Here is an 18536-nt window from a genome sequence, read left to right on the forward strand (position 1 = left end):
GCTGGACCCTGAGCTCATCGTTAAAGATTATCCATGTGGGCCCTGGGATGGGATTGGCCCTTCCTGAAGGCAGAGAGAGCCCAAGCGCGAGGTTCAGTCCTCTGCTGCACTTGCCAGCGGACTGCTGGGGCGAGGGGAGAGCCCCGTGGCCGGGCTCCGCCGACAGCCCCTGGCAATGCGCTTACGCGTCGTCTGGCACAAAGGAAGTCACCCATCAGTGTTACCCGTCCTTACTCTTAGTCAAATTCTTCAGATTTACGTTTCAGCATAATATTGGCCATTTTTATCTGCTTTTGGCCATTTGGTTTGGGTCGTAAGTGTGGATTCCTATCTGTATTTCAGAAATTTCAAAGTCCGACACCGTGCGTTCTTAGGAAGAGCTGGTGCGCTTGCGATCAGGGTTCTCTTCATCGTAGCCCACCGCAGACCTCGCGTCCGCTTCACGCCCGCACATCCTGCGGCTGCCCGTTTCTTTGCCGGACTTGCATGCTCGTCACACACCCCGCTGCTCCGGGTCAGGGAGGCTCACGAACAGAGACAGTCGAACTCGCTGAAGCATCTGTCTTCTGTTGGAGGAGGCAGTTCAGCCACAAGTTGCAGCTGCTGTTTTAATAGATATATAGCTGGTGAGGATGAGTCTGACTCAGGCCCAGCAACCGACTCGTGAACTAATTCACCCTTCCCTCGGACAGCATCGGGCTTCGTTATTTGCAGGGTGTCAGTTAAGGTAACCGGAATAGAAGATTGAGGACACAAAGGAAATTAGGACCGAAATTTTACGTGTGCTGGGCTGTGTGCATGAATTTATGGAAATCTGTCTTATTGTGTTGAACACTAGTGTTAAACCTACTTCATGCTAAGAAACAGTTGAATCTCAATTACCGGGTTTTGCGGTGGAGCAGTTTTTCAGAGTGACATAATTTATCAACCCATCGTGTTTAATTTTGGGCAAACATTCAGGCACTCTTAAAAGCATTTCTCATTTCCTGACATTATTGTACGTATATGGGTAACTCTTTGTTTATTTACTTATTATCTGTCTTCCCTCCACAGAGGTAAGTTCTAGAAAGTCTGGGATTCTTTTTGGTTCTGTTCATGGCTGTGTCCGCAGTGCCAAGACTGCTGTTTGGCACATGGTGGGTACTCATTAGCTATCTGCTGAATGGGGGACAACACTGAATAGTAGCGTAGAGCCCAACCCGGCCTGCCCCCCACTTTTGTAAATAAAGTTTTATTGGAACGCAGCCATGTTCATTCATTTACAGATGGTCCCTGGCTTCTCTTGTGCTGCAGCTCAGGCTTGAGTAGTTTTGACGGAGACCGAGGGGTCCTTGAAGCCTGAAGTCTCTGCTCTCTTGTCGTTTACAGCTCTGGCTGGCCTGGGATTCTTTTCTGGCGATGAGAGCGAGTGATTTGAGAGAAGACTTTGGTTTCCTCGCCCGGAACCTAACAGTGATTTCTATCGGATGGTTGTTAGTGTTCGCTAGGGCGGTGCTAGGGCGAGCATCAGGGACACGCTGGGTGACGCGAGCTCCGCCTGGGGCGCTTGTGCTGTGGGCGTTTGATCCGCCAGCACCTTTACTGCAGGGCCCTTTTCTAGGTCCTCGGCAGGCAGAAGCGACGGAGCCTGGTCCTCTGCCACGCGGCGACTGAGTAGTACCTGTCGTTTGTCTCCACTGTCTGTCGTCTCCGATGCCTGCCATCTAGTCGTTCCTGCTGTGTGTGTGCTAATTTTTAAACATAGTTTTTAGAAATATTGGTCGTTTTATTATCATAGCGCACATTAAAACTGCATCTTCAGAAGTCAGAATACGATTTAATTCTTAAGTTCTATGTCATTTAAATTAAAAAGAAAACACATATACTAAATTATACTTATAGATGTACTTTCACAAAGGATGTTCCTTTAAAGAGGAGCAAAATAATAAAGCAAGGAAAGAACCGTGTGCAAGTGCATAACTGCCATAAACTAGTGAAAAATTACCTCTATCGATCACAAAAGTAATAATTCACAAACATTTGGAAAATACAGAAGAGAATAATGAAAAGTTACAAATAATAATATTTGTAAAAATAGTTACAAGTAATATCTCTCTCTCACTCCCAGAAACTCGACTTCTAATGAATTTTTCTCATTTAAAAAACTGAGATGTTAAAATAATTTTCTATTGCCACCTTTGAAACTTAATCTTAGAAGTGCTGTCCCAAGGCATAGAAACATTTTAAACATAACTTTTGATTTTTTTTTTTTTTACAAATTATATATGTCGAGAAACATCAGCCTCTCAGAAAAGGGCAAGAAGGGTGCAGGGAACACCTGTGCACCTTCTCCAGCTTCGCCGCGTAAGTTCTCTCTCTCTCTGCAGCTTAACCTTGGTGAGTCCTACACGTGATTTTTAATGACTGCACTTATTTAATCTTGTGTCCGTATCATAACTAACGATTCTCTTATTATGGAGATTTAGTGTCTTTTACCATTTCTCCCCGCTTTAAACCTAGTTTAGTGAGCATATGTATGGAGGAGATATTATAGAAGAAAATATTAAAACTTAGAGAATTTAAGTAACTTACCAAAGGTCAAATTAGCAAGCTTTCTGGATCTGAACCCACCACTCACCGGTGCTGAGGACTTGAACTTCAGCAACTTGAGGAACATGCCGTTTCGATCAGTTTATAACCACATCATTTAAACACTTCTTTATGAAAATGATGTAAACATATCCCGTTTTATTGAGTTAGCATTTTATTTTTACAAAGGCTGTCACTTGTTTTCGTAATAAAATATATAGTCATTGGAGAAATTTTGTTAAATTGAGAGACATAAAAAATCATTCCATCAAATCATTTTTAACAAAAACCTTCATTTAGTTTTCCTATCTTTTAAAATAAAACATATCTTATATTTTTCTTTATCGAGTAATATTTACTGTGAATATTTTTCTATTATTGGTGAACCTTTGAAAATCAGATTTTCAAAGACTAAGTAGTATTCCATCTTATTCAAAAACGTGTATTTATTGTCAAAAGATTATTCTGTGATTGTAAACATAGCCACAGTGAACGGGTTAGGACATTAATCTTTGTGCACAATGCTAGTCACCTTCTAAATGAAAGTATTTCAAACATACAGGAAAGTTATTATTAATATGACAGACTCCCAAAGATCTACTACACAGATATTTATGAGTATCCAATAGCTTCACTTAAAGGGTAGGAATTCCTTCTTCAGATAAAGTGGTGAGAAACAAATGTTCACCGTCTGAGAAGCTCCTTCCACCTCGGGCCCCCAGCCTATGTCCAACGGAGGTTAGATTCGCCAGTGTGTGGAAATGTAGTTCAAGCTTTCTCAGATCTGTTGTATTTATCCAGTTCCTTTTCTTTGATTTTTTGGGGGACAGTTATCTAGAACAATAACTTCGTATTTGGTTACTTTCTCAAGAGCTGTCGCAGCTGCAGACACAGCTGTGGTTTTTTTAAATTTTAACTAGAAACTCATTATTCACACTTCCTTGACCGCAGCTGGCTGTGTCCTTTCTGGTTGATAGCGCTGTTACGTGACCATTTATTTGAATATATATATTGATGACTACAAACTGGGTAAAATCATTATGAGTCATTGGAAGTAATTTCTATCATCTTGTGCTATTATTGTATTACTTTATTGCCACTAATTTCAACAGGGGAAGAAGTCTGAATCATAACGGTGGGAAATTATTAGGTTACTCTGAGGATCCACTGCTCTTTTGATCTAGAAATTAGGTCTTCTCACGTGTAGTCTGCATCCCAATACTTTTTTATTGTGCTGATTACTGGAACATTTGTATAAAATATTACAGAAAGAAATGAAGAGTATATAAGCACCCCCCCCGAAAAAAAATTGCCATCTCGTCCCCTTGCCAAAGACTATTAATTTGAAAGAACTCGAAGAAACAATCGACAGGATTAATGTAGTTTCCCCTTTTATTCAGTAGTGAAAAGATTTACTAACCCTGCCAAACTTTCGATGAGCTTATGAAATTTTGCCCCTTATCCCCACTGCTTTTGCCCCTTATCCCCACTGCTTTTGCCTTCGATTTAGTGTCCCGTGTCCTTTGACTCGCCCTTCGATTCCGAGTCTCGGTTACTTAGGGCAGACGCGCTGCCCTGCTTCACGCTCAGTGGTTGCGATCTCGGAAGGAAAGACGAAAAAAACAGCGACTGCGTCCGGATGTTGATTTATGCATGCGGTTTTTTTCATGCTTAGACCTGCTGTGCCCCAGGAAAAACAGGCAAAATTCTCTTTAAAGATCGATATCAGCTATGAGTGGATGAAACCTATAAAATGTTGACTCCGATCCCATTTTCTCTGAGTTATGTGTAAAGAGTTCCATAGCTCAGACTGCATTTCAAGCTTCTTAGCGGGGTGGGGGAGGAACACACTTTGGCACTTATCTCTTTCTGGCTTTGCTTCTGTAAGAGCCACGTGCACTCCTGAGTTGGGGGGGGGATGTGGGATGGGCAGCTCTTTCTACAGTTGTGTACCCTAAGACCCTGGCGGGCTGGGTGCTGCTTAGCAGTTATCTCATTTCTCAGCAGAAGTCCAAGGTGAAGAAGGGACTTCTCTAGGGGCTGCATTTAGTAAATTATGAGGCTGAGGTCAAATACTGGTCTTCTAACCCTCGCATCTGATACTTACTGTTGGCTCTCTCTCTTTCACTGCTGTCTTCACCTTAGGGTGACGTCTCACAACCGTGAGAGTTCTGGGCCTGTGCTTTTGGTAATTCCGTGCTCACAGGATCTCGCGCTGATGGTACCGAAGAATTTGATTTTCTTTTCTTCCAGGATTTATCCCTGTGTGCAGCCTCGGGGTGGCTCAAGTGGGCAGGATGAACTTCGGAAAGGACGTGAGCACCTTGAAATATTTCACCATCTGTGGCTTGCAGGAGGGCTACGAACCATTCGCCGTTAACACAAACAGGGACATTACCATGTGGCTGAGCAAGCGGCTGCCTCAGTTTCTCCAAGTTCCATCAAATCATGAACATATCGAGGTTCGCTTTTTCTTTAAATGTCAGACCGTGAATGAATGAATGAATGAATGAATGAATGTATGTCAGACCATTGCCAAGAACTAGGAGTGGGAGATGTTTACACATGGGAGTTCTATTTGGAAAATTATTGTCACTTAAAACGGTGGCCCCTATGTGTTACATAGGAGTCGAATCTAAGCATAGGATCAGCCTCTGCTTTTAAATGCTTTCTGAGTAGCTGACTAGACTGCTTAGTAATTATTAATTCTCTTTTCATATGGGCGGTGTCGGGCTCAGTCTGAATACACACGATTTTAACTTGAATCTCCCAGGCCGTCTTCTGGGTTAGACGCAGAACTATGTGTGTATCTGTAACAAGGTGCCCCCTGCGTTCAACCATCTCACCTCTAAATTATGGCATGCGTGGCCATGTTTGGGGTTTTACGGGCGCGATGCCCGTTTGTGAGCTTCAAGTCCAGGGAACTGACGACGATGCTTAGAATTGAACGGTTGCTTCGTCGTTCACTAGGTGACCAGGATAGACGGCACCGTGGACAGTTCCCCGTGCTTAAGGGTCACGCAGAAGTCCTTTGGCTCTCAGAACAGCAGCACGGACATCACGTTCTACCGCCTGAGCATGCCCATCGAGTGCGCCGAGGTCTTCTCCAGGACGGCGGCCGGGGGGCTGCCCAATGCCGGCCTCTTTGGGCCCAAGAACGATTTGGAGGATTATGATGCGGATTCTGACTTCGAGGTTCTGATGAAGACAGCTCACGGGCATCTGGTGCCCGATCGAGTCGACAGAGACAAAGAAGCTACGAAGCCAGAGTTTAATAACCACAAAGATTATGCTCAGGAGAAGCCTTCTCGCCTGAAACAAAGGTCACTGATGCATGCGGGGTGACGTGAGTGCGGGTGCTCACGTGGGAGGGTGACGGCGGCAGGACGGGGTTCCGCTCAGGGTTCCTTCCTCTTCGTCCTTCTTTATGCACAAAGGATTCCACAGGGGACAATAAAGCAACCTGTTTGCCATCTAATTTGTTCTCACACGCATAATCTATCCCAGGAGTTACTTTTTATGCATTTTTTTATAGTAGTAAAAAATACATAACATAAAATTTACCATCTGAACCACTTTTAAGTGTCCTTAAAATTTTTAAGCGTACGGCACAGTTAAGTGGCCACCAGCGTTAGGGGTCTTCACACGGTCGTGCGTCCATCTTCGGAACTTCTTCATCTTGCAACACTGAAACTGTCCCCTTTAAACAACCCTTCCTTCTCCCTCCCCCAGGCCCTGGTAACCACCCTTCTGCTTCCTGTCTCCCTGAGTTTGACTCCTCTCGTACCTCTTACAAGTGGAATTATACATTATTTGTCTTTTTTTTTTTTTGGCAACTGACATGTTACTTAGTGGCATGTCCTCAAGGTTCGAATATGTAGCAGCCTGTGTCAGGCCGAGTACTGTCCCGTTGTGCGTATGGACCACATTTTGGATGTGGTCTTGGATGTTGTGAGTAGAGCTGCTGTGAGCACGGCTGTGCGTACACCTTCTCGAGGCCCAGCTTTGGGGTATTGTGGTTGTGTACCCGGGAATCGGGTTGCTGGCAGTCCCACTTTCAAGTTTTTGAGGAACTCTCATATTTTTTCACCACAGATGCCCCGTTTCATAATCTCACCACCACCGTACGAGGGTTCCGAGTTCTTCACATCCTTGTTAACTCTCGCTGCTCTCTGTTGTTTTAATAGTAGCCATTCCGCCTGGCGCCAAGTGATCGCTCACGATGGTTTGATTCGCATTTCCCTGATCATCAGTGCTAGCGAGCACCTTTTTCACATGCTTACTGGTCACTTTTAGATCATCTTTGGAAAAATGTCTTTTTAAATTCTTTGCCCATTTTTGGATCGGATTATTAGCTTTTTTTGTTGTTGAGTTGAGGGGTTCTTTATATATTCTAGATATCAGTCCCTTATCAGATATAGTGCTTTGCAAGTATTTTCTTCCAAAAGTTAGTTTTTGAGATGTCTGTATTTACATTCATGGTTGAAAATTAAACAGTATTTTCTCTAAATAGTGTTTGTTATGGGCAAGAAGGCAGCTTATTTTAGCATTCTTCCTTGCACCCGGTCTGAATCTCCAGCCCGGCATGATTGGCACTCTGGGCTAGGTGGTTATTTGCTGTGAGAGTCGGCCCTGCGCATCGGAAGATATTTAGCAGCACCCTTGGCCTCCACCCACTGGAAGCCAGTGCCGCCCCATCCAGCCGTGACAGCCCAGAATATCTCCAGAAGTCGCCAGATGATCCCCTGGGGAGTAAAATCACCCCGGTGGGAACCACTCTGCTAAGCTGATTGTAGGCTCACGTTCGAGGCAGGGAGGACTTTCGGTCTTGCTAACTCCTAGTCCTGGAACATATTTCAGGTTTTTGCTGAGGAGAACGAAGCCAGATTACAGCTCAAGCCACTCCGCGAGGCTCACGGAGGACGTCCTTGCGGGGGACCGGGACGACCACGACTGCCTGATGCAGACGTCCACGGTAGGCGGGCGTTCTGCCCCTTATTTCCGTTTGTCTCCTGTTGTGCATCGCATTTCCCAGAGTTCAGTGTGATCATCCTATTCAGCACATTTGTTTTTAAAATAATTCTTTGCTTACATTTTGGGGACTAAAATGTTGAAAAATGTATGTGTATTTTGATGCATATCGTAAAATAAGAGTTATGTTAGGAAAAATGTCCTTAACGGCACCCTTAATCCTGATTTTACTGTCCTGTTTCTTGAAAAAATTTGAACTCGTGACCTAAATTTTATAAATACATAGAATTTCCTTTACCTTAGTGGTATGTCTAAAAGAAGGTCATTAATTCTACTTGTTAGAAGTCAAGTTTGCTGTCTGCCATTTAAAAGTTTCAAGACAACTTTTCCTAAAATGCACATAGTTGTGTTCCCGTTGGAGCGCCTCCGTGTTTAAACTTGGTTTTCCCCTATTACATCTGAGCTATTTCAAATTAAGTTTAAGTAGGGAAAATATTACACATTAGCAACAGGGAAGACAAAGTATATTCGAAGGTGGGCGACAGGTACAAACCTCCAGCATAGGTTAGCACACTGTGTAAGCTGGGAGAATCAGAAGAAGCTTCACTGCCTAATAGTTGATTTTAACTCAAAAATAAACTGTAGGTGTACACGTACATACGGTATACATGTTACGTGCGTACACACAACATACGTACATACACACTTGGGAGTGTAAAAGGCCTCAAATCATTTAGCATGCTCGCTCAGGAAGAGTCTTCTCTCTTTTCCCCATTATTTCTGATTTGGTTCAAGATCTCTGTTTTAAGATTTTTCTTATTTTGCAGCGTCAGTCCTTGGTGCCTGTAACATTTTAATTAGGCCCAATGATTTTAAACAAAGAAATAACTGTATCCCTCGGCAATTCAAAGACGTTGCCAGTCGGAAGCGTGTTCCCTTTTCCTTTGCCAACCCCCGGTCTCGCTGCCTTGACAGTACTATTACTCAGTGAGAATCTTTCCTGGACAAGAGCCGGCCAGCGTCTGGGTGGGCTGGATCACGTCCGACTTCCACCAGTACGACACGGGCTTCGACTTGGACAGAGTTCGCACAGTAACCGTTACTCTGGGCGACGAAAAAGGAAAAGTGCACGAAAGGTCGGTTTTTCTCAGTTTTTTTTCTTTCTTTCTTTTTTTTTTTTTTTTTTACATGAATGACATCTGATGAAAGTGTCGATAACCTCAGGAATTTTTTTCTTGGAGTTCATGCCCAGCGTAATATTTCTACTTAGAGGGACAATATACTCGAACCCTTACTGCCATTGTGCTTTGTGTTGCTCATACAAGCCAGTAAGGAGTCTGAAATAGTAAAAGTGAAAACCGTTATACAGTCAGAGCAGTGCGTCTTTTTGGGTAATAATCAGATACTCGTGCAGGCGCCATCGTGCGTGACGCGCAGCTCGGGACGCTCAGCCTCTGCGTTCGGGATGAGGACGGGCGAGGTGAGGGAGTTTGCGTGTGGTCTGGTGCGTGTCTCGGGAGCCGGTTACGTGGTGGGAGACAGTGTGAGGACGTGATGGGTTTACACCAAGCGGACGCATTTGTACTCAGACTGAGGACAGTGGGTTCTTTCCCCAGCTTGGCCATTGACTCGCTGTGTGGCTTTGGGTAAGTCAGTTACACTTTCTGTACCATCCCTTTTTCATTTGTAAAACAAACCAAACTCAAGCCAAACCTTCAAAAAAGCGAAGAAAGCCATCTTCCTTGCAGAATTAGACAAGAGAAGATCTGACCATTCGCATCCACCTTTTGTGCCCATGCATCCTCTCTGGCCTGCTGCGACAGGTCTCGTAGAAGTAGTCCTCCATACGTTGCTTTTCTTTTATACCTGCACCTCATTTTTGGTGACCGGAAAGCTCACTCTCCTGCCTTCAGATTTTACACTTGAACTTAGCCCTTGAGATGGTGGGCCTGGCAAAAATCCCCAGTGAAGAATGCTTCTCGTCAGTATGGGGGTCCCCAGCCGCCTGTCTCCAGGAATCTTCTCGGGGGGACAGATCTGACTTTCAGAGAAGGTGACAACGTAAGGAAATAACTCATAGAGGGATGGGCTACCTGATAGATGATTTCGGTGTAGGAACGAATCCTAGGGAGCGGTTGTTGAATCTTACGTAAGTGGAGCAAAGAAACACAGCCGGCTTCGGATTATTCAGAAGCTGACCACCGCACCTTCTTGTTCTTTGCCTACCTTTGGCCTTTTTTTTTTTTTTTTGCTGGTCTCATTAGTATATTTGCTGTAGGGTGTCAGAGTAAGCGTGAGTAAGCTAAGTGCCATCATCTCTGGGGAAGGCCTTAGCGAGGGTGAAGCTCAGGCGGGGCTCCTTCGTCAGCACCGCTGGTTCTGGGTCTGTTCTGGCGAAGCCTGCCTCTCATAACAGATCACTGGCGAATGTCCATAAAGGGGCATCTTTTTAGCCAACATTTAAACATATCGAATCACTGATGGCTCACGGAGAATCTGCCTAAGGACATGAATAGTGTTTTGAAACGAATGTTTCTCAACTCAGAACAAGTGGTTAAAGGAAAGATTATGAGAATGAAAATTACAGATTTGAATGATTATTAGTTAAACTTCTTTGAACCGCAGAAGAAGGGCCAGTTTGGTTTGAGTTCTTGGAGTGAAGACGCAGGTCAGTTCTTACTAGGTTCCAACTCGTTGGCCCGTCTCCACCAGGTGCGAATTTAGGGACACGTGAGACCTGAGTCAGAGTGTCCACTGAAGTCAGCGAAGTTTCGCTCAGAGTCACAGACTCGGGCCATGTGCACCCCATCACAGCATGAGCTTGTTGCTTGCGCAGCATAATTTAGGTGTAGTTTGCAAGATATCCATGCTTCCTATTACATCTGCGGTTGTACAAAGATAAACATGTTTTTTTTTGAAATTCAGCATCAAACGCAGCAACTGCTACATGGTGTGTGCAGGCGAGAGCATGAGCCCCGGGCAAGGACGCGGCAACAACGGGCTGGAGATCGGCTGCGTGGTGGACGCGGCCAGCGGGCTGCTCACGTTCACGGCCAATGGCAAGGAGCTGAGCACGTACTACCAGGTACCGGTCATGCAGAGGGAGACCTTCTTACCCGTTAGAGGAAAACACGTTTCGTAAGATTAGAAAGTGAATTAGAAAAAAATGAAAACGAACGTGGCTTAACTATGTGCTTTTACTTCTGTGTGAATAATAACTGTGCCCTAAACCCTTCAGAGCAAATAGCATCTCCCTCGGGAAATGTTCGTGTGGTAGTGAAACGCAGTGCTCCAAATAATTACTGAGAGACGGTGCCCGTGTGAGAGAAAGGAGAACTCTCTGGCCCTCCGCGGGCGTTCTTTAGTTGTTGGGAAGAAAATATGTTTTTGGTTCCTGTACTAATAGTATCCAATTCATTGGTTTCTTTAAGGTGGAGCCGAGCACCAAATTATTTCCTGCGGTTTTTGCACAAGCTACAAGTCCCAATGTTTTTCAGTTTGAGTTGGGAAGGATTAAGGTAAGAGAGACTCATTTTGGAAATTATAATTGGGTTGTTTTCTATCAGAGAATAACATTTACTTCTTCATACGTAAATCCAATATTTTCTTAGTACTGCCATTAATCATATCAATTGTTTTTTAAAAGAAAGCCTTGCTTGAAGATTCTATAATCAGTTTCAGGTCACTGGGGGAGCATAATTAATTGGAAAGGGCTTCTCTTTAGTCATCATAAATATCATTGCCAGTAAAACGAGGCTTATGCAGAACAAAAAAAAATGCTAAGTTACATACAGCTCAGTGATTACCGAGCTCATGGGCCAGAAGCGGTGAGGCTGAGCCACACTATGGAAGTGTGAGGACAGAGGCGCGCACGGAGTGTCGGGAGCACGAGCGATGGCACCGCACGGAGTGTCGGGAGCACGGGTGACGGAACCGCACGGAGCGTCGGGAGCACGAGCGACGGCACCGCTAAGTGGGTGGGGCGCGGTGGATCACATAAAGCTAAAAGAAGAGGAGACGTTTGTGTTGAGTCTTAACTGTGGAACAGGAGACATCGGGGTGCGTGGACCAGGAGGGGGCCTTCTTGACAGAAGGCGAGAGAAAGCAAAAATCCATAAGCACAAAAGGGCTGCAGGCTAAGGAATTCAACGTGTCTGTAACCAGGGACGCCTTCCGGATGGGGCCACAGAGGAATGTGGGTAGACGTGGGCCAGATTCAAGTTGAAAGGCCTTGAACGCTAAGAAGTTAGCACCTATTATGTAGACAGCGGCCACCCACAAAAATGTGACGCAGGGGATTGAGTATAATCAAACCGTTTAGGAGAATATATTAACGGTTAACGGGGAAAAACACCTGCTCTCACAAATGAGAACAGGCAGTGACAAGTCGGCAAGTGCCAAGTGACAAGTGCCAGCGTGGTGCCGTCTGCGTGGGGCAAAGTGAGGAGAGCCCGGAAACCCGTCGTGGGGAGACGGTGAAGGCGTTTGAGAGGAGAAATTAATAGAATTTGATAGTGAATTGGATTAATGAGATTTGTCGATGAATTGGATTCAGGTGCTCAAGGAGAATGAAGAATCGAGGGTTACTTTAAAATATCCAGTGTGGACGGTGAGGGGATGCTCATGCGATCCCAGGGAGAAGAGCTAGTTGAAAGTCGGAGAAAGGAATCGGGTACATTTTGCAGTTGTGGACACGGAGATGCCAGGCACACACCAGGGCGGATGCAGTAGACAGTTTTACCAGGCTGGCTCGGCAACCTTGGACATGTTTTAAACCACATGACCTCAGTTCTTCCCTTTGTAAGTGAGGTTCCCAGCCACCCCAGAAAGGCCGGTGCCATACGGGCTAAAGGAACCCATTACAGAAGGGCTTCAGGGGCCTTGCCAGAAGACTGCAGAATGGTGGGAAAGTCTTTGTTATAGTGAATTCAAGATGGAAAGTACGAGAAAGGGGGCAGCAAGTTTAAATGATTTTTTTTTTTTTAATTTGACAAAACTGGTAGTTTCTCAGAACTCCGACGCGTATATTGGTTTGTCCGACATTTTTATTTCGGGGTTTTATAGGTACGGCAGACCGAATGTGTTCAGACCTGGACTGCCTGACTGTCACTCGTCCCTCCTCCCGACCTGATGAGCTACATACTCCAGGTCATTTAATAGCAGATCCGGTTGCTCAGGCCCCAAACCTCGAGTCATCCCCGACGCCCCTCCTTTCCATTTCGAGCCCTGGTTCCATCCGCCAGCAAATCCTCCACCCTCTGACCGCCCGCCACGCCCCCGCCGCCTGCCACACCGCCCGTCACCCTCGGGTTCCTCGGGCTGCCTCCTGGGCTTCCGTGACTCACCCTCGCCCATCTGTTTTTCCTTCAACAATCTGAGTGACTGTCGCTACCTTAAAATATCAATCAGTGCCATGCCACTGCCTGAAACCCAGCCTCCTCGTTCCCCTGAGAGTATCCCTCCGAGGTGTCCTAATGGCTCTCGGGCCCTAAACGGCCTGGCATCCCGACTCCGACCCCATCTCCCCAGCTCTCTGCTCTGTCACTGCACGTCGGCCCCTGAGGCCCGGCGGGCAGGCTTCCTCCTCAGGTCCTTTGCGCTGACCGTTCCCTCTGCGTGGAAATCTACCCCCCGCCCCCTGCCACCCACCCATATCCACGACGTTCCGCTCCTTTGGGTCTTTCCTTAACTGTCACCTTCTCAGTGACACCCGTTCTGACCATGCTGTTCCTTATGGCCGCCCTGCGTTCTGGTTCCCGCCCGTGTTTGTTAGTTCCCCCACGGCCTCCTTTTTAGCAGACTGTTTAATTTACTTAACGATTGTGTTTATGTCTCCGATTGAAAACATGGGAGCTCTGCGAGGGCATTTTGTCTGTTTTGTTTCCAGTCTCTAAGATGGTGCGCGGCTCCCCCAGTTGCAGACGGGACAGGAAGCAGCGGGAGGGCGAGGCTGTGTGCGGAAGGCCGCAGAGCAGCCCGAGCGCAGCGGGGGGTGGGACCGTGGCGTTTAGGTTCAGAAGGGGGCGGGTGGTGTCGTGATCACAGCGGACGAGGAGGCTTTGGCAGCTGGAGACCTCGCTCTCCTGAGACCGGCCTGAAGGAATCAGGTGGCTGAAGACGTGCGCTGGTGGACAGGAAGGTGGGGAGAAACGGAGCGTGTCAGCTGATGACGGTCAGCTCCGTGCTGTCGTCTCTGGTCTGTGTCAGCTGATGACGGTCAGCTCCGTGCTGTCATGTCAGCTGATGACGGTCAGCTCTGTGCTGTCATGTCTCAGCTGATGACGGTCAGCTCCGTGCTGTCGCGTCTCGGCTGATGACGGTCAGCTCCGTGCTGTCACGTCTCGGCTGATGACGGTCAGCTCCGTGCTGTCATGTCAGTTGATGACGGTCAGCTCCGTGCTGTCGTGTCAGCTGATGACTGTCAGCTTCGTCCTGTCGCGTCGGCTGATGACGGTCAGCTCCGTGCTGTCGTCTCTGGTGTACTGCTGGGTACTGAAACTTGGCAGAGCCGATGGTGAGCGAGTGTGTGGTTTATGGACGAGTGGGTGACAGAGAGAGAAATGGGAAGGACCTCTGATTCAGGACATTTGGTGCTGGGCGTAGCTGCAGACTTGCCGCGTGTCCCCGCGGGCCAGCTTGGTGATGAGACGCCGGCCGTGGGTCGCACTTGGTTGCACTTGCATTCTCGGTGTGCCGGGGTGTGTGGGGCGTGCGGTCCCCACACCTGCGCCCACGGCGTTTTCTCCGCCGGTCCTTTCAGGGGCTGCTCCCGGGGTTTCCTTATTTCTCGTGTTGATGGCGCTGCTGTGCAGCGTCTCTCGCCTCCCCTGCCCCTTTCCCGGGCAGAACTCGGGTGGCCGCGCCCCCGGAGCCTGACCAACGCCTCTCCTTCTGCCCCCCAGAACGTGATGCCGCTGTCCGCGGGGCTGTTCAAGAGCGAGCACAGGAACCCCGTGCCGCAGTGCCCGCCGCGCCTGCACGTGCAGTTCCTGTCGCACGTGCTGTGGAGCAGGATGCCCAACCAGTTCCTGAAGGTGGACGTGTCGCGGGTCAGCGAGCGCCAGGGCTGGCTGGTGCAGTGCGTGGACCCCCTGCAGTTCATGTCCCTGCACATCCCGGAGGAGAACAGGTCTGCCCCGCGCCGTCGGTCGGGGACACTCAGCGAGACCGCTGCCCGGGGGTGGCGGGGTGGCGGAAGAGTGGGGGGACACACAACGAGACTAAAACACGTGTCACGGCTCATGGCGACGGAGACGCCATCGCGTACGTTCCAAATGTAAACCTGTTCCTCAGCCACTTTGTTACTGAAATGAAATTACTGTGCCGTGGTGGAGGAGGCCACGCGGTGGCGAACTGTCTCCTTCCGCCCGCGGTTTCCTTCATGGCGACGGCCAGGGAGCCCAGGCAGGTGCCCCCGCTGCCGACTCGCGCCTTAGAGTGACGCGGGGGCGCAGGGGCGCAGGGGCGCAGGTGCGCAGGTGTTGCAGACAGAATGAGTTCACTGCGCGCAGCCGCATCTGACAGATGAGAAAATGTGAGACCCCGAGACATGAATGAAGGACGGTTGTGAAAATAAGTAGAGGGCTTAGGAAATCTGGGCAGGTGAATTTTTTCGTGTATTAAATATTTATTTATATATTTTAAGCGAAGTAATTAGAATGATATATCATTTATAATGTTTAGATGATTGGATTTTATTTTAATTGCCTTCTCATCTTATGGGAGAAGAGTTTTATTGGAAATTTACATCTTACAAAGTTTTAAAGAAATTACTCAACAACCCAAAGAAACAACATTTGTGAAGGAATTTTTCTTTGTGAGGGAAAATATTTTCTTGTTTCTTGGCAGAGAATTTTAAGATTCTAATTTAATGTCATCATTCCACAATCATAGTCCAAAATATGCTCCCATCCTAGTAATTTATAATTTATATTAATTACCTGTGACAAATGAGTGGAAAATTTAAACTCTTACTATAAACCATAGAGAATTTGAATCAGTTTCCAAAAATATAGAAAATGCAAATCATAAAAATGTGTCATTGGAGTCAGGTTGCAGAGAAGGTAAGGATAGGCAAGAAACAAAGCGAGGTACGGCTGGTGACAGTCGTTCATTCCACATGGCTCTGCGTGGTCGGTAAAGCCACGTCCCCCATGGGTCTCATGCTCCTCGAAGCCAAAGGACAATCTGATGAGTTTCAGAATTGATTCCAAAAGGGAAGTGCCAGCTATAGGTGAGTAGAATCTTCCTCTCATGTCCCCGTAACATGGCAAATCATATTTAAAACTTTGGGGTGGTAGCAGATGTGTGTCAGGCCTCTGTTTTCATGGCACATATCATGGTTCATAATTTGCTTCTTTTCTGGTGGTTTCTCTCTGCAACTGGAGAGTGAGCTCCCTTCGAGCAGGAATTGTATCTGTATTGCTCCCTGCATATCACCAGTGCGCAGCGCTTCAGAGTATGAGTTGTTAGTTTTTACTGCAATAACAACCCCAAATCTTAGTGGCTGCAAACACACTTCTGGCTGGTGTTATGTGAGGTGGCCCACTGCAGCTCTGCCCCAGGCGGGGATGGACCGTGGGTTTGAGACCCTAGCGACAGGCAGCCCTGATCTGGGACACACAGTGTCCAGGGGCAACGGCGATGTCCAGGAGGGCGAAGACACCTCAGGCCCCTGAGAGTTTCTTTTCGTTTGTGGCAGGTATCATCTCCACTTAGATTTTATTGTCCAAAGCCAGTCATACAATCAAACCCAAAGTAAGCAGTGCAGGTAAGGGTCCCCATCTGTGGGGAAGAGGAAGATTATTTACTGACACGTGTGATCCACAGCAGGTGCTAAGAAGGTGCTTATGTATTTGGCATTGTCCTTCCGACAGATAAAATAGTGAGCTATTTCTTTTGCCGTCCTCTTATTAAAGCCATAGTTCACCCCTATGACCACGAGGGTTGGTGCGGGAGACAAGCTAAATTACTTGAGGTATGTGATTTTGTTTGCCTTGAGCTAAGTGTAAAGTGATAGGATTTAGGCTACAAATCCTGCAGAATTCTCTTGTTCATCCATTCCTCAGACATGTACTAGTACCCGCAGTGCTCCTGGCATTGGATGCAAAAAGGTGAACAAGGCAGACATGACCCTTACCTTGAAAGACTGTTCTAATAGGGGGAGAGGAAATAACACGGTATCGTCAGGTGAATAACGGGCGGTGGGTTGGGAGTGACAGCAACAGGGTAGACCGTGGGGTCTCTGTGTGCTGCCTCTGACGTTCTGTGAGCGAGGAGCCGGTAGACCGAGTGTGATCTCCGTGGGAACCTCGAACGCAGATCCTGCGCTGCGGCAGTGCGCATGTTCACGCGTCTGACCACCATTCTGGCCGAGGGGCGGGATCATAGTCTTCCCGGGAGGTCCAAGAACCTGGCTGAGACCTGGCAATCATCCTCCACCACACACTGAGGGAGAGACTTGCTCAGTCACCCCTTTCCAGGGACTGGGTGCTGGCAGCGGGGCCCAGCAGCTATATGGTTTCCTAGGAAGCCAGGTGCTGCACAGGGTGGCTTTATAATGCAGGAAGCTTCTGAGTGTTAGGAGGTGGGGTCTGGACAAATTCTGCACCATCAAGCTACGATGGCTTTCTGTACAGTACCTGTGACCTGGAAAGCATAGGGACAGAGGATAGGCATGAACAGGATAATAGACTACCTAGGGTAGTGACAAAGCTTAACAATAAATAATCACTAATAATCGCTCAGTACCTACTGTGCACTAGGCTGGGTGCTGGGTGTGGATATCGATATGAATAAATATATAATAATCCCCTGTTCTGATGAACTTCCTTTACAGTCTCACCAAGGGTGCCTTTCTAGATGAATGAGATTCCCGCGATCATGAGCACAGTGTCACCCATGAACAGTCTGTATAATTTAACTAGTGTAGAAAAATTAGCACGTGTAAAGGATTTTGATAAAAAGAATGTGTTCTTAAAATGGGCTCCATCCTAAAAGGAAAGACTTTAGGCACATTCCGGCCATAGTTTTGAGGTTTTATGTGTCGGAAGGGCCTGCTATGTGCAAGAAACAAAACAACCCGAACTAGGAGGGAATCTGGTGTCCTCTCAGAGATTTTCTGAGGTGAAAATGTCACCGTAGGGTTTGCTTCCTGAGCGGCAGGCACTCACCCGGTGGAAACCAGGGAGGCACTGGCCTATGTGCGTGTCTGGGAAGGACGTTAGAAGGTAAATTATGTGGGAGACATGAGCCCGTCACCTACTTCCGACTGGTTAGGCGGGTGGCTAGTCATAGGCCAGAGACAAGGGCAGCGCACCGACTCCTGAATCTAAGGCAAGATCTTCTTGCTTCTGGAACCTAGTCAGCCAAGGTGGGAAGGAGGCTCAGGGTTTTCCTAGGAGTGCCACACTCGGAAGGGAGGGGTGTCCCCTGCTTCAGATTGTGACCCAAGTGTCTGAAAGGGGTGCCCGCAACGCCGAAGGGAGCCCGAGCACGAGTGGTGAGTGGTGGGAAGTTTCAACCTAGAATGCTGTATGGAAGAAACTCGTAAAACATGTCGAAGTGGGTTTTAAACAAGCTGTGCTACCGCGAAACGCCACGGACAGGACGAGCAGGAAGCCGGCGTCCGCTCCCGCGCGCTCCCGACGCCCCGCGGCGAGGGCGCGTGACCGGGCCGCCTCCCGCCCGCAGGTCCGTGGACATCCTGGAGCTGACGGAGCAGGAGGAGCTGCTGCGCTTCCACCACCACACGCTGCGCCTCTACTCGGCCGTGTGCGCGCTGGGCAACCACCGCGTGGCGCACGCGCTCTGCAGCCACGTGGACGCGCCGCAGCTGCTCTACGCCATCGAGAGCAAGTACATGCCGGGCCTGCTGCGCGCCGGCTACTACGACCTGCTCATCGACATCCACCTGAGCGCCTACGCCACCGCGCGGCTCATGATGAACAGCGAGTTCATCGTGCCCATGACCGAGGAGACCAAGAGCATCACGCTCT

General features: G+C 47.9%; 1 protein-coding gene across 1 annotated transcript in view; it reads left to right on the forward strand.

Annotated features, from left to right (window-relative positions):
* Positions 1-18536, forward strand: part of RYR2 (ryanodine receptor 2) — a 561319-nt gene that overhangs the window by 360188 nt on the left and 182595 nt on the right. The window contains 9 exon segments of the mRNA XM_025039067.1: positions 4822-5030; positions 5539-5891; positions 7429-7543; positions 8515-8675; positions 10465-10624; positions 10971-11057; positions 14442-14668; positions 18232-18534; position 18536. The exon segment at position 18536 is cut by the window's right edge and continues 366 nt beyond it. Coding sequence (XP_024894835.1) covers positions 4822-5030; positions 5539-5891; positions 7429-7543; positions 8515-8675; positions 10465-10624; positions 10971-11057; positions 14442-14668; positions 18232-18534; position 18536 — 1616 coding nt within the window.

The sequence above is a fragment of the Pteropus alecto genome, unplaced genomic scaffold, assembly GCF_000325575.1.
Source record: "Pteropus alecto unplaced genomic scaffold, ASM32557v1 scaffold189, whole genome shotgun sequence".
In the NCBI taxonomy this organism is placed as follows: Eukaryota; Metazoa; Chordata; class Mammalia; order Chiroptera; family Pteropodidae; genus Pteropus; species Pteropus alecto.